Genomic DNA, 14,429 nt, shown 5'->3' on the forward strand with positions numbered 1-14,429 from the left:
CTGGCGTTACGTTGCCTAAACTTAACGCCCAAGAGAACTAGTCCTCTGATCTACTATAATTTTTGAATACACGTTGCTAAATCAGACAATTTTGTAAATTTCTTTTTGGGAGATATTTCTTTAAACTTTTTTTTTCTTGAGTTTTGCCATTTTTAAAGTCTATTAAACAAAATTTAGAACTGAACTGCGTAAAAGAAACAATTTAGAAGAACTGAAAAAGCCGAAATGGAAACGAGTAGAAAAACGATGTTTCTTTTTTTTAACACCAAACGCTGGCATGGCCTTGTTCGATGCGATTCGGCTCTGATTGGTTCCGCTTCGGCTTGAGATCGGTCTGATTTGGCCAACTGATTTTATAACAACTAGTAATACACGCATATACATATACGGCATGATATTTATGTAGGCAATGGTATACGAAAGACAACTAGTATTCCCCGGGGGTTGGTGGTGTGGTTGTGTTGCGCCCATGTCGAGCAATCGAAACCCAGATAGGGCTGGGCTGAGTTCCTTCGCTGAGGTGTGTTTCTGTGTGGTGTGGTGTGGTGCTGGTTTTTGTCCGAACATATTTGCTTTCTAACTTATTTCCCAAATTGATTTTGATTCTTTTGATATTCCCAAATTCCGGGATCCTAACTGAATCCCTCTCCACGTCAAGGTCCCTCAAGTGTGCTGCTGTAGGTGTCTATGTATGTGTTCCAGGTGAAATGTGTTGACGTGTGTGAGTGTGTGCGTGTGGGATGGGCTAGCACTGCGCCGTTTCTATCTCCGGACTACGAACGCCGCTCAGTAGACAATGAGCAGGTTGTTCTCATTGAAGCCGGCGGAGTGTCCGGCGCTGCGTACATTGAAACAGGATCCATCGAAGTGCATGCGCCTCTCATTGTGACTACAAAGGACAGAACAGAACGGAAGTTAGCAGAGCAGGACGATGGGGACGAGGGGGAGGGGGAGGTTGAGAGCATCGGTTTGACACTCACCGAACAAACAAATGCGAGGTCTGGCCCAGAGAGGCAGTGCAATAGATGCCAGGTGTGCTCAAAGTGGCCGATCCATTGCCGGGACTGGTGCGAATCAAGCCTTTTTTGTACCTACGAGTGACCTTCACATGGCCATCGGTTGCCTGGGTGATGCGAAATCCGTTTATGTCATAGATCTCAGTGCCATCCTCGGTACAAGTGTAGGCTGAATTGGCAATCACGTCCCGGGCTTCAGCCATATAAGAGGGACCATGGCGCGAGTCGCTGCGAGAAGTTCGGGAAGTAAATCGAAATTAGCCAAATAAGAAGCGCTGCAATTGGCCGGGGGGGGGGGGGGGGGGGGGGGGGGGGGGGGGGGGACTCACTCATAGAACACTGCCAGGGTGTAGTCCTTGGTCAGATCGGTGAAAGTCTCGGTTGTGGTGCGCGTCCCGGCTGTGTCCAACAGGTAGATGAGAGCGCACCCCTCGCTGGTGAAGCTCACACCCTTGTACCACATCTTGGCATAGCGACTGTAATGGGAAGATAATTCAAAGGATTCAAAAGATGCCACGTTGGGGTGTGGGCCATTCCCACTCACACAAAGTTATTGCCCTTCGTGCCGTCGTAGGTGACTATTTCGACTTTAGCGCCGCTCTGCAAGATGCGTCCATTGGGGTGGATCAAAGCCGAGTTGTTGCAGTTGCGTGATAGAGCAACTGCCACCATGCTGCGCTGATTGAGCACGCGCACCGCCTTGTCCAGAGTCATGTCAATGCTGCCCCATGCAAAGAAAGGTATTAGCATTAGGGGTCGTTCTTAAAGAAGAGCCAAGGGGCTGGGGGCTGGGGGCGTCCACACTCACCGCATGCCATCGCGGAGGCGCAACTGGATGGTGCCGTTCGTCATGGCAACGGGTCCAGAGCCGGGACATGACGGCGGTGTGTGGTTCTCGAGCTCGAAGTTCCGTGTGCTGCTCACGTGTGCCAAGGCGTATGGCGGAGGGGGCATTGGAGACGGCAACTGTTGGGAATTCTGAGATTGAGCATAGAATCGGCTAGATTTACATATATGAAGGAGCACCTTACCAGGCTGTAGTTCTGCTCGCTGTCGAAGGCATAGGTGGGCGTGGCATTGTAGCGCCCTGTGAGTCCCTTGCCGTTGTGCGCCATTTTGCCAGCGTCTATTTCCTGCATTTTCCCGGGCCCGTACTGGGGAGGGCTGGAAATGTGTATGCCCGGCAGTTGGACGTATGGAGGGGCAGTCGGCCCCTGCAGACTGCCGACTGCCGAAATGCCGCTGGTGATGGTGTTGGTGCCAACGGTGGCGCTGCTACCGAGACTGGAGCTGCTGCCGCGATCCAAGTGGCCCACGGAGTCCGTGCCGGAGGACAGCGAGATGTTGCTCATGCGTTGGGCTAGCTGCGCCCCAGTCATGCCGACACGCAAGCTTGCTTGCTAAGGGAGGGGGGATGAGAAGGCGATAGGTAGTAGCGAAAGTTAGATCCGGAACGAAATGAAGCGGTGAGGAAGTGAAAGTGCCAGAAAATAATTGAATACCGGCAGGAGAGAAAAGGACAGAAACGAGAGGAAGTGTCAGCAGCGCAGAAATCGAATCACTTTGCAACTGTTGCTAACATTCTGTTGACATGCTGTTAACGCATGCATATACATACATACATACATACATACCATCAAAGACTATACAATACCAAGATGTCGCATGAGGAACAAATGCTTTTTCAATTTTCGTTTGACGGCTTTTAGCTTCACACACAAGCGCACTGAAAGCATGTCAGTATTGTATTGTATAGTCTTTGATACCATACACACATATATGTAATTACATATGTACGTGTCGGCGTTTTTCCCAATTTGCATTTGATTTTTATAGAAATTAACCAAACCATTTTGAATAGTATTAGAAGAGGAGTGAAGAGGGGGGGAAGGAAAACTCGAATATTAAAGTCGAAAAGTAAGAGAGCAATGGTGGAAAAGAGCGAGACGGAAAATAAGAAGGTCTGAAATAACAGGAGAAGGCAATGAGGTGATGTGGCAATGCTGCTGTTGACGTGCTGTTAAAACTGCGGCGGCTGTTAACTCGCTGTTGCTAATGATGAACTAATGAACTGATGCGGCAGTTTTGTAAAACAAAATTTCTGAAAATTGAAGAAACTTTCACGTCATTGCTTGGAATTTCACTTACCGGCGATAGGTTGTTGGTGTAGACGGAGCGCTGGCGCACCCCGTTGGTCGGCTTGGTGGGCGAGCGCAAGATGTTGTTGATTCTGTCGTTCATCTGAGCACGCGACAAGAAGTCCTCGGCATTGAAGATCCCCACACGGCCGCCCTTCGGGCTGCTCACTTGCGAGACCGGCTCCTGCTGGGAAGACTCGCAGTCCGATGACTGGCACTCCGCCTCCTTGGTGCTGACCTTGGGCTCAACGGATTTCGGCTGGGTGAACATTTTGATTTGGCAACTTTTTTCTTCTCGCTCTTTCTTTTTTTCAAGTGAGTTCACGTGCTAAATACAGTTTTAGAATGTTTTGTTCGACACTTCTCACTACGACTCTGAGAGGAATTTTAATTTTTATATTTAATTTTCCACTTTACATGAGTTCCGCTCGCTGGCACAATTTTCGAAAGGCTGACTGTTCGGATTTTCACACTGAATGTCGTCGCCTCCTCAAACCGGAATTCAAAGTGACAAGCAGAGCTGTCTCCCGATTATAATCGGAGCGATATTTGGGGCTGCGTTTCAATGTAGTATGGATGTAGATCAGATACTAATTACTGTACATTTTCGTATTATTAATGGTACTCCGTGTCTTGAGTCTTGAGCTTCACAAAAAAATGGTTTACCAAATTACCAAATGGTAAAATGGTAAAATTGTTAATTCGTACGCTGCTCATTTTCACCTTTTTCGATCCTTTCGGATTCTTGTAAATATAATTTACCAAATACAATTCGTTCACAGACCTGCATTAAGGCGCCGCACAGACACTGATTAATCTACAAGCCTGGATAAAAGTATTGACCCGTCATCGTTTTGGCCCAAGGTAACTTCATTCTGGTCATGGCTATTTGTGGAATACATCTGGCAGTCTTGCTTTAATTTGGATTTGGTCGCATCTCTTCCATAAACTGCTTGCACTCCCTCCTCCCTAACTCCTCTCAAATCTGATTTCCTACAGATTATTAATTTGTACTTTGTATCGTTGCCCAACTAGAAATGGATTTAAGTTTGCTTGAATGCATTTCCGTCGGCCTAATTCTATTTTACGCTTTTAGAGTCGGACAAATGAAGTCTGCCAGCATCAAAGTCAAGCCAAATCGAATTAAGCAATAGGCGCCGCTCCCGGCAGCATCAAGCAGAAGCTTTAAAGAATATTAGAAAATTGAAAAGTCAGCCAAAAGAGTTGCACTTGGCCATGTAAAAGTACTGTGCTGTGTGCTCGATGGTGGCATAAAACTGAAAGTTTCAATTTTCTGAAGTGCTCGCCTTGGCTCGAGAAGGTTGCGAAATGCCAAGAGTCAGTGCCAAAGGAGGCGGCTAAGCACGGAGGAGCCTCATCTTGGTGGGTTACTGCTGATGCAGTGTATCGCATATCTGCTTCGTCAGTTGGAACTTCTGGCATCATCTTTACGTAAGGGTACACACTTGTGTCCTGGAATTTGCATGCAAAATATAATAGTACTAGGTGCCCATATATGTATGTACAAGCTAAGCTCTCTATAGCGGACACTGAGCTCCAGTAATTCAATCCGTACTATCCATATAGTGTAAGTAGCGAATGTGCACAGCTTTTGGTAGATGTTTTGTTCTACCCAAATTGTCGGATATGTGCGGATAATGCTGGGGGGCTGTTGACAAATTAGCCAAAATTTAGAATTTGGCAGGCCCTGAAGGACGCCCGTCCGCTCTTGTGGCAATGAAAATTAGCTGAGACATCGCACGTCTGTTGTGTGGGGTTATTGTGTGTTATTGTTTTGCCAACTTGTAGTCTGGATCGAAGAGAACTATTGTCGAACGGTTCAGTTCAGTAGGCAACCCTGAACTTCTTGTGAGTCGATTGACAACTCTATCCCCTCGCCTGCTCACATGATTGATGCTGGCTTTCACTTTTTCGGCTAGAGCGCATTGACTTCCCCTGCATTTGGCCATCGCTTCCCACGCAGAATGGCACAGCGAATATTCGCCTAAAAATTCTATCTCATTTTGCTTGTGACATATTTGAAATTTATTTTCGGTGCTGATGCTGCCACCCCGAAGCTTTTGCTGTTGCTGTTGCAGCTGCATCTGCACCACCCGCCCACGCACTGCATTGACTCAGTTTGAGAGTGAAAATAAAAAAGAACAGTTGGCAAATACTGTATTTATAGAAAATGCAATATGCATGGAATCCGAATGAAATACGGAAACTCATTTGTAAAAAGCTACAATGCTACAATGGCCGGCTCCACCACCTCTTTTGTTGTCACTTACAGCAGCCGCAAGCGGACAAATTGGTTAACCTCCTTTTCGTTTTTGTTTTTTGGTAGTACAGGTCCATATTTATGGTTCGTAAATACGAATGTGGGATTTTTGTCGAGCCATTACCAATTGGACGGCCATTTACGGCAGGCAAAGGCAGAGAGGAAGCAGAATTGTGATCTGTTTCTAGTTTGAATTGCTTGTTGATTATTTGCTTGCCACATTTTAAATATGTAACTGGACTTCGTTTCGCAGAATGAATGTGTAACTGTAAGCTTTTGGCAGCTAGCACTGCTCTGAAATATTCTATGTATGCTCCAAGGGGATTTCATTTCCACTCGGTCGAATGCGAAATGTGGAAAAACTATTTTCGTCGACCCAAGAAAACTCATGAAAGTGTCAGTGAACTTTGGCGCAGACAAATCCGGCCAAGACGGGATGCACTGGCTACACAGCTGAAGAGTGTTGCAATCGTTGACGTCATAGCCGTTGGAACAGAGGCGTCATCAGGCGGCAGAAGTAGAAGAGGCACGCAGCCAGATTGATGGGGAACTTGTGGCATAATTGAAATGGTTTTAAAAATCCATTCTTAATGTGTTTCGCCTTCGCTATTAAATCCTTTGCAATTTGCATTAAAAACAATTAGCGCCCGCGACGCCACTTTTCTTTGTCGACATCGGGAGAGGGACAGGGAGCGGGGGGAGCGGGGGGAGCGGGGGGGAGCCTTGCCTCCGGTTTGGGAGGGGGAAAATTAATTGATTGTCAAGATGAGGCAGCGGCAACAAATAAATGTGTCTGGTCATTCAGCAGGCGATCTTTGTTGCCACACACTCTCATATACATAGAGTAGATAATGCCGCGTCGTCTGTCAGCTATGAAATTACATTCACACATATCCGTGTACACACACACACACACACGTACAAGTGTACTGGTACATGGGAGAAGATCTTGCGGATTGGCACGCGTCGCCTGGCTAAAAGCCTCGGCTTGACTTCCATCAATATTTTGGCATTCCTGGCATTTTCCTCATTCCTCATCGAATCATCGCGCAGGGCTCGTGAAATTTGAGTGACTGTGTTGTTTACACATCTCAAGTAAATCCGAGCCCGCGGCGACATCATCCTCGAGTGAATCATGGGGATTTCCTGGAAGCAAGTGTCGCCTACCCAAGAGGAGCACACAGTCCGAGGGGGATCTATGGCTGGTCGGATTGCTCTGTGGTCTATGTCTGCCGTGCCGGCCTCTTGACGTCATCTGCCGTCTCGGTACTTGCCAAAAACCCCCATCCAATCGGCCCTTTCCCCGCGCTGAGGTGTGCTAAGCACTCGGCCAGAGGGTGTACGTGGGGGGGAGCTGATGCAAAACTTTCGAAAGATTTAATGTATGCTGGCGCGGTGCCCGCGTTGTCGGGCCACATTTCACGCTTCATTTGCCGGCGACGGGCCAGCAAGCCAAACGGCAAACAGAGGGACGGACGGATGCCGGCGGTGACGTTGTCGTGTCGGGTTTGATTTTGATAAAATAGGCCAAAGTGCTCATCAATAATCATTTCTGTAAAAATCCGTGAGCAAAGCAATTATTTTTACAAAATGAACGCCCGCTCCACACACCATTCAGGGCAATCCATTTTCTGTGTGTGTGTGCATCCTTCACACATCAAAAATAATAATAATTTGTGGGTAGAAACGTACATATTACGTATTTACATCGGATGTACGAATGTATAAAGTACACGTATCTCTATTCGTGGCTATCTTTTCGCAGAATTTCCCTGAATTTAATTACTTTCCTTATTTAATTCAATGCTTCAATTATTTAATTACCATTTCCTACGTCGAAATGAGACCAGGAATTTGATTTCATATTTTATTCATTGATAACCCAAAAAACCAAAAAGATATGCAAACAAATGGAAAAATGGTATGTTAATATTATGCAAAGAGGGAAGGAGACATGGACGTGCCTCTTGGCAGCTTGCACGCCCACTTGCCGGAACGTGCTCCACATTTCCAGGTCGCCGCTGCAGCAGCCGCTTTTTGCGTTCCTTTCCCCCATTCCCATTCCCCGCGCTCTGATTTCCATTCCGCTGCCCTTCCAGGAGAGGGCATAAATCAAGCGACTTTCACTCTGCCCGGTTCCGCCTTCGGCTGCTTTATCTTATTTTTCGATTATTCATGTTGTTCTTGGTTGAATTTTAATTTTATTTTGTATTTTGTGTTATTGTTATGGGGAATTTTTTGTCAAAATGATTTTTATAACACATACTCAGGCACTTACATTTGATGGGGGCCCATAACTGAGTATTTCTCTGTCCGTGTGTGATTGTTCATAGGTAGGGTAGGTGTTTTCGCTTTCCTCCTTTTGGGGCATAATAAATTGCCTGTTCTTTTTTATAGGAGAGTCCCCCAGTCCCAGTCCCAGTCCCAGTCCCAGGCAGACACACACAACTGCATTGCGACTGTAATTGTGACAGTGACTGGGACTGTGACTGTGACAGTCACTGTGTGCAGTGCCATAATAATGGGAAGATGTTGCAGACAAGGGTTCCATTCCATAGTTTCCGGCACGCATTTCACTCGCTTTGTGCCATTATTTTCAATTCCCAGAAAGGGAGACGGAACGAGCAGAACAAGACCAAGACCCAGCGGACAGACTGCTGTCCAGACCGAGGGGGTTCAACGCACTGATGGAATGCCCGGAGTTGGCTCGCATCGGGGATGGGCTAAAGACAGCCATTCTCGAATGGCAATTGGCAATAACCAGACCAAGGGATCACAATCGGACTCAACTATTGCCCATCCCCCCACCATCTGTGGGCGAGGAGCAGTGGGAGACCACAGAGCAGAAAAGACAGCCCGCTGAGTCAGAAATGTGGACCCCCTCCATCCCTCCATCCCACCATCCAGAATAGTCAGCGTTTATCTGACGGCGCGTCCCCATTTCAAGTCGAGTAAATTTACAATGTCTGCAAGTGCACACCTTCTTTATACCCTGCCAGAGGGTATGTAGCATTCCGTATTTTCCAAGTATTTTCCTATAAGCTTGTCTACTCGTAGTGAGTATCAAGGGCAGAGTCTGCTTCATTAAATCTCGCCTTTTGCTGCAACAAGATCTTGTATGGTAATCCAAGAAAACTCTTTTCACATACCATTTGAATGTCAAAGGGTGTTCAGGAGGTGGTCTTTCTTTCTGGTTTTCTTTGAAGAAATTCCCTGAGCTCGCAATGGAACAAAGTGAACCACAGACGTGGCCACCCATTTCTGGGGGCCTCCGTTGTTTATGGCCCGCTGTGGTGGCCAACTGTCAAGTGAGCATCGCCTGCACCTACACGCCCCACCCACATCGTGGCACCTCAGCGGGACCGTCGACTGGAGGAATGCTTTCAACATTTCTTTGGGTGACTCGCAATTGGGATCAAGTCAATATTTGCAGAGTAAAAATTACTTCCGCCCGAAACTCGAGCGTTTCTTAAGTATGTCCCATCCACCACTCTCCACCTGGATGGATGTTTGCATTCATTTATAAATTAAACATAATTGTTTGCACGGCTGTTGCTCCTTCTCCTGGAAACATTTCAATTAGGGGAATATTTAATATTGAGGTTAGAGCAAGTTGTACAAATGAAAAGGCAACCGTGTCCTTTGTTGCCTTTTGTTTTCTGCTCCCTCGTATTTGACGAAGTGGATGGAAGTGGTCGCATCCCTGGCAATTTCATATATTTCGGTGAGTGCAATTTGGCGCAATAAAATGAATATATTTAATATTTAAAACTTGTTCATAAGCTGCCTATTTCCATCTGCCCCTCTGGCCTCATGCCTCCTGACCTCTTTGCGCTTAAAGAGCTTATCCATCTAAAAAGTTGAACAGAACACATGTCGGGCGGATCGTTTGAACCGTAGACGAGTTTCCATTTTTGTTGATGTACTAGCAGGAGGCGGCATGGGGCGTGCCAGGTCACTTTTCCTGTTCAAGTTGTTGCTGTTGTTGATTGTTTGCTTTTTGTCGTCGCGCTCTGCGAAAGCGCCAAAAGCGTGTCAAGGGAGTAGCACAGCACCCCCCAAAAACGAGAACTGAAACTGTCGCTGCCTCGAGTGTACATACGCGCCACACATGGCAACTTTGATGCGTGAGAAGCCATGTACTAGACAAACACAAGTACAGTGTCTCTGAAAACATATTCGTTTATTTACAGTTTCAATTGACAGAAGTTGGTCTTTCCATTAGCTTCGTGATTTGCTTTGACCTGGTTTAAACGACATACCTCATGGTATGTAGTGTCAAAATACTTGCCTGTCACACTGTACCTACTCTAGTATGGACAAGGACTCGACAAATTCTCTGATTTATTGGGACGGAATCCAAATAAGGCAAGGCTAACAAATCTCGCTCGCTCTGGAAGTTGAATCGAGTTGAAGTTGAAGTTGAATTGGTTGCTTGCAAAAATTTCCACTAGATCTCGAGAGAGACAAATAAACACACATATAGCTAATGGGATATATCTTCAACTGGGTACAGCCTTCTGGGAATGGTTTTGAATAATTTTCATATGCATTTTTGCAAAATTTGCACTTGAATTTTCGTGTTTCAATGCGTAAAGATGTCAGCGGGACCATTAGACAAACACAATTAGTGGGACGCGAAAGTGCTATTAGCTGGACTTTGTACATGTATTTTATAAAATTCGATTCTGATGAGGGACATCGTCGGCACGGATATGCCGGAAGTGGGAGCAGACAGACAGACAGAGAGAGAGAGAGAGACATCCAATGCTGAGAGCCTAAAAGCCTGGCGGTCAATGCAATTACCGATGTGTGGTGCGGTTTGGCCTTTTGCTTTCAAACTCCAGCATCCAGGCTCCAAGCTCCCATGTCAATAATCCGCGAAACCACGCAAAAGTTTGTAATACGATTTCGGTGGCTGTCAAAGGATGTTACAACCCTCCGGCCGCACTAATTAGTCCTATACCCTGTGGGTGTGGGTGTGTGTGTGTGTCCTCGAGGCCTAAAAGCAGTTTTAATTGCCTGCAGGGACACACCGAGAGATAAAACGCCAGCACAGATAGAGCTCGAACTTTTTATTCCATACTTTTTCTGCTGCGTTTCCCCTTGGCTTGGACAATTCTCATGCTCATGCCCATGCTAGTTGCAGCTGGGGCAAGCAGAATCGGAGGTGAATGGGTAACAGAATGAATAGGCCGAGCCCGAATGCCCCGAATCCATGGAGGTTGCCATGGCTGCTGCGGCCCGTATTCTTGCCCGGCACAATGGCATTGTGGATGCCACTGCTGCTGGCCGAGCCACCCGTGGAGTTCTTGAGGCGTCCGTTGTGGCCGTTGCAGAGGTTCTGCTGGCAGGATCTGTAGTAGGTGCGGAAGGATCCGTCCGGCGTGTTTCCATTCGGCATCTGTCAAATGTCCGTATATAAGGTCCAGGAGAAAGGGATAGTTTGGGCAGGCTCCACTCACCATTGGCCTGTCCTGGCAGTCACGTAAAAAGGATATCACTTTGCTCGCATTGCGCTGAAAGAAAAGCAGAATGGTAGACGGCAATAAGGGTTGTGGAATCATCCACATGGGCTAACTTTTCGAGTGCCTGATAAATGATATTGCCCGGCATTCATCACAATTAGGCCTTCACTTGAATTTCGTTTATTGCCGTTCTCTGAATGGAATTTAAATTAAGATTTTTTGTACTTGGGGCAAGGGGCTTGCCTTCCACAGTAGCTGATTGCCATCTGATGCATCAGAGACATCTCACAGAGACCAGAAGAGACCAGGGGGACGAGTCGCACAAACTTTTAATTGCCATGAAGCAAAGCAGTAAACAAACTGCATGGAATATGGACTCCTATATGCCTATATACTGTACCCTGAACTTTAAAGAATCGCAGCCTAATCCCAGCTAGACCATCGTCTTTGATGCCTCCCAAATTGAATCAGCAGTTTTGGGGCATCTAATGAGGCGCCTGAAAATTGTAAAACTCATCTGGTTATGCAAACAGAACGGATGGGGGAGGACTCGAGCAGCGACAACGTTGGCTTTGTGGGGCATGTAAGCCAGTTTAAGCCAGCGCCAGCCTCAGACACTCCTCTGGGTGTCGCTGGTTGGGTGTGTGGGTGAGAGTGTCGCTGTGCCTGTGCCTCTATGTGGGGGCTGCTTTTTATACGCCTTTCTGGCTTTCCATTAAATTATGGTAATGGATTTTTTATGCAGTCTGTTTTTGGCTGCCTCCCTTCTTTTTTGGGCTGGTTATTTTACTGTCGCGCACTCTTTGTGTTTGATTTGAGCTGCTTAGAGTGTGAAATTAAAGCGGGAAAAGCTTTCAATAGCACGAAAACAATCTAGGACTCGGCCTGGATCCGAGGATGAGCACTCAACAGGGGCTCTCCGTCAAGTGCTTGACTTTGCATTTGATTGCAGCCAGGCCACACAAACAAAAGCACACAGCTGACACTCCTGGCCAGCCACAGACAGATGTCAGACATTGCTCATACGCCGCGTGGCCACGCGTGGACCAGGCCAGGTCTGAATTCAATTAGTTGGAGTATCATGGCTCTGCCACTGGCAGGAGCTAGTTAATGGTCGCTTTCTTTTGCACTGGGCTTGCTGGGACTTGCCCTGCTCTACGTGAGAGTCGCTAATTTCAGCAGGAACAAAACTTTCGCAATGGCAACATTTTCCAACAAAGTTGTAGCGGTGCATAAAAATCAGGCATTCCATGTACTACTTTGTTGCCGTGCCCCAACAGCTACAACTGTATGCGCGGGAGGGTGCTGTGCTGCCAGCATACGTGAAGAGTTAAACGCCAGGCAATGGCCGTGGCGGCCATGTCTGGAAACATTTGCGGCACGTTCCACACCGACCATTTTTACGACCATTTCGAAAAGGACTCACGCTCAGGGAAAACCGGCGTCTGCCAGCACGTTTCCGAAACTAGATCTGAGAATCTAGCTCTAGATCTATAGATACGATATCAAAAAGCGGAAATGGTATTAAATGAAGGAAAGTCTAAAGTCTTACAATTGATTCCTGCCGCATCGTCAGGCAGTACTTCTTGTGACAGTTGAGAACCTTGACGGCACTGGCATTCCTTACACAGGAGTCATCACTGTAGCCATCCAAATAGGTACAAACATAGCATTCGAGTGCTGCAAGAGAGGGAGAGAGATAGTGTGAGAGAGAGAGAGACATAGAGAATATTGAACGAGGTCATGACGCTGCTCTGCCTTTCGCTTTCGTTTCGTTGTTTTTCAATATGATGTATATTTAGTATATTCGAATGTGTTTTTGCTGATCATCATCACGATCATCATTTGTGCATGTTGTCGCTGTGCTTTTCTTAGAATTTATTAATAGCCCCTGCGGCCGCAACAACAACAAACATGAGCATCTATAAAAACACAATAATTAATTGAATTAAAGTGAGAATTTTGGCAGCAGACTTTCTGTCTATTTGCCAAGTGGCACGACAACGTCCTCGACATGTATCGCCCGTACCCACCCCCCACAAACTCGCATGCAAAGATCTATTCTAAATTCGAATCCGCCTTTTTGTGTAATAACAATGACGTCAATGGGCCCCCCCTCCCCACTACACCCCAGAGATGTGTAAACGGACCGATGACACGAGACTCTTGGCATCACTCTCTGGCCCAAAAGTCTTTGGGGCGCCCTCGGGGACCAAATCAAATCCTCCACAATTACCAAGAATTGCGTTGGCTACTCTCGCTATTTCTGTAGAGATTTTGCATTTTGAGTTCTGCATAAAACTTGATTCTTGGCACACTTCGCTTCGGTTCGCGGTATCCGAAAGATAGGGAATTATATCACCTCGGACACGGGCATCGCCACGGCCACAGTGGGCTCAAATCAGGGAACAGTTATATGATATTTGCTATAGATAAGGAACATTGTAAAGTAATATAAATCAAAAGACCTAACAATGTTTGCAGTAGATAGGGCAGATAATAGATAAATGCACCACAGAGTGCATTGCTTAGTGGAATTCCAATAGGTTGTTCCTGTGATTCCGCTTCTCTTCAAATAGTAGAGTCTGCCCCACTGTACAGCTTTGCACTCAGAGATCTTTGAGAAATGATTTGTATCATCTTTTGTGTGGCAATCAATAAATTTGAATGCGGCCACAGGCGAGTGACGTCGACAGCTGAACTCAACAACAGAATAGACCAGCACAGAGCTGACCAGAAAAAGAAATGAACTGAACGGAATTGTGCGTTTTTCCCAAAAGTGTATGAATAGAAATGGCATGGGAGGGTTGGCAAAGTTCTGTTGAATCAATTGGAGGTCCCCTGTCCGTGTCGAGAGCAGATCCATGAGTATGCCAATCGTGCCAAGAACATTTCAAAATTCACCTGATTTTTCTCGCTAAACTGGGGGACTGGTGGGACTGCGACTTATGAGTCGTTGAACACGCCATATTTCGCCATAAAACAGCTAATTTAGTTCAACAGAAAACGAGCTGCTAAGTGAACACTCGAGAATGATTTCGGTTGTTGTTGTTCGATGATGATGATGGCGGGGGCTATGATTATGATGGGTTTGCTGTCGGTTGAGTAAGGTTAGGTTTGCTTTCGGGGAAACCCCTCCAGCAGGCGGGTGGACGAACCGTTTGTGAGGGCCAGCGACAGTAAGGCGACGCAGAGCCCCATCACGAGGGGGGCTTGAGACACTGCACACATCTTTTCCATACCGATGTCGATGACACGCTTTGACTTCTATTGGTTTCCGGCTCTGACAGTTCGAAGCGCCTTTCTTGACGGCTGCGACGGCGTTGCACGTTGGCATTTGCCACTTGACTGACTCGAGCGGAGTTCGATTGCTGTCCAAGATGATTGACACTTGAGTGATGTTTGCCCATTCGCGATACACAATCAACAGCAGTACTCAACACATGCTACACCTTACACACACACAGACACACGTATAGAAGGTATCTTATCGGGTTTCCGATAAAGAACTCTTGTTTCCCTTCCT

General features: G+C 46.7%; 3 protein-coding genes across 7 annotated transcripts in view; 1 reads left to right on the top strand and 2 right to left on the bottom strand.

The window, feature by feature from the left end:
- The window catches only part of LOC108159195 (LIM and SH3 domain protein Lasp), a 57,777-nt gene that overhangs the window by 26,102 nt on the left and 17,246 nt on the right, over positions 1-14,429 (top strand). The window lies entirely within an intron of this gene.
- Positions 186-3,610, bottom strand: LOC117187905. 2 transcript variants are annotated; one of them, XM_033390846.1, is made up of 7 exons: positions 3,165-3,610; positions 2,048-2,416; positions 1,825-1,982; positions 1,561-1,737; positions 1,346-1,492; positions 981-1,244; positions 186-889 (listed from the first exon to the last, which is right to left on the bottom strand). In XM_033390846.1, exons 1-7 carry the CDS (start codon positions 3,423-3,425, stop codon positions 787-789), a joined length of 1,479 nt encoding a protein of 492 aa, XP_033246737.1. In that variant the 5' UTR covers positions 3,426-3,610; the 3' UTR covers positions 186-786. The 2 variants fall into 2 exon arrangements, with proteins under 2 accessions (XP_033246737.1, XP_033246736.1); XM_033390845.1 differs by having other exon boundaries at positions 1,825-1,994.
- LOC108159201 lies at positions 10,496-14,294 on the bottom strand. 2 transcript variants are annotated; one of them, XM_017292272.2, is made up of 4 exons: positions 14,146-14,294; positions 12,456-12,583; positions 10,901-10,954; positions 10,496-10,839 (listed from the first exon to the last, which is right to left on the bottom strand). In XM_017292272.2, exons 2-4 carry the CDS (start codon positions 12,471-12,473, stop codon positions 10,564-10,566), a joined length of 348 nt encoding a protein of 115 aa, XP_017147761.1. In that variant the 5' UTR covers positions 12,474-12,583; positions 14,146-14,294; the 3' UTR covers positions 10,496-10,563. The 2 variants fall into 2 exon arrangements, with proteins under 2 accessions (XP_017147761.1, XP_017147760.1); XM_017292271.2 differs by having other exon boundaries at positions 14,062-14,293.

Source organism: Drosophila miranda, chromosome 3 (genome assembly GCF_003369915.1).
Source record: "Drosophila miranda strain MSH22 chromosome 3, D.miranda_PacBio2.1, whole genome shotgun sequence".
In the NCBI taxonomy this organism is placed as follows: Eukaryota; Metazoa; Arthropoda; class Insecta; order Diptera; family Drosophilidae; genus Drosophila; species Drosophila miranda.

Excerpts from the sequence above, each read along its gene's own strand:
- LOC117187905 (XM_033390845.1), bottom strand. The coding sequence starts at position 3,425 with ATGTTCACCCAGCCGAAATCCGTTGAGCCCAAGGTCAGCACCAAGGAG. Across the intron at positions 2,417-3,164 it reads ACACCAACAACCTATCGCCG|CAAGCAAGCTTGCGTGTCGG; the intron begins GTAAGTGAAATT and ends CCCCTCCCTTAG. Across the intron at positions 1,738-1,824 it reads CGCCTCCGCGATGGCATGCG|CATTGACATGACTCTGGACA; the intron begins GTGAGTGTGGAC and ends TGCATGGGGCAG.
- LOC108159201 (XM_017292271.2), bottom strand. The coding sequence starts at position 14,143 with ATGGAAAAGATGTGTGCAGTGTCTCAAGCCCCCCTCGTGATGGGGCTC. Across the intron at positions 12,584-14,061 it reads GTCGCTGGCCCTCACAAACG|CACTCGAATGCTATGTTTGT; the intron begins GTTCGTCCACCC and ends CCTCTCTTGCAG. Across the intron at positions 10,840-10,900 it reads ACTGCCAGGACAGGCCAATG|ATGCCGAATGGAAACACGCC; the intron begins GTGAGTGGAGCC and ends GACATTTGACAG.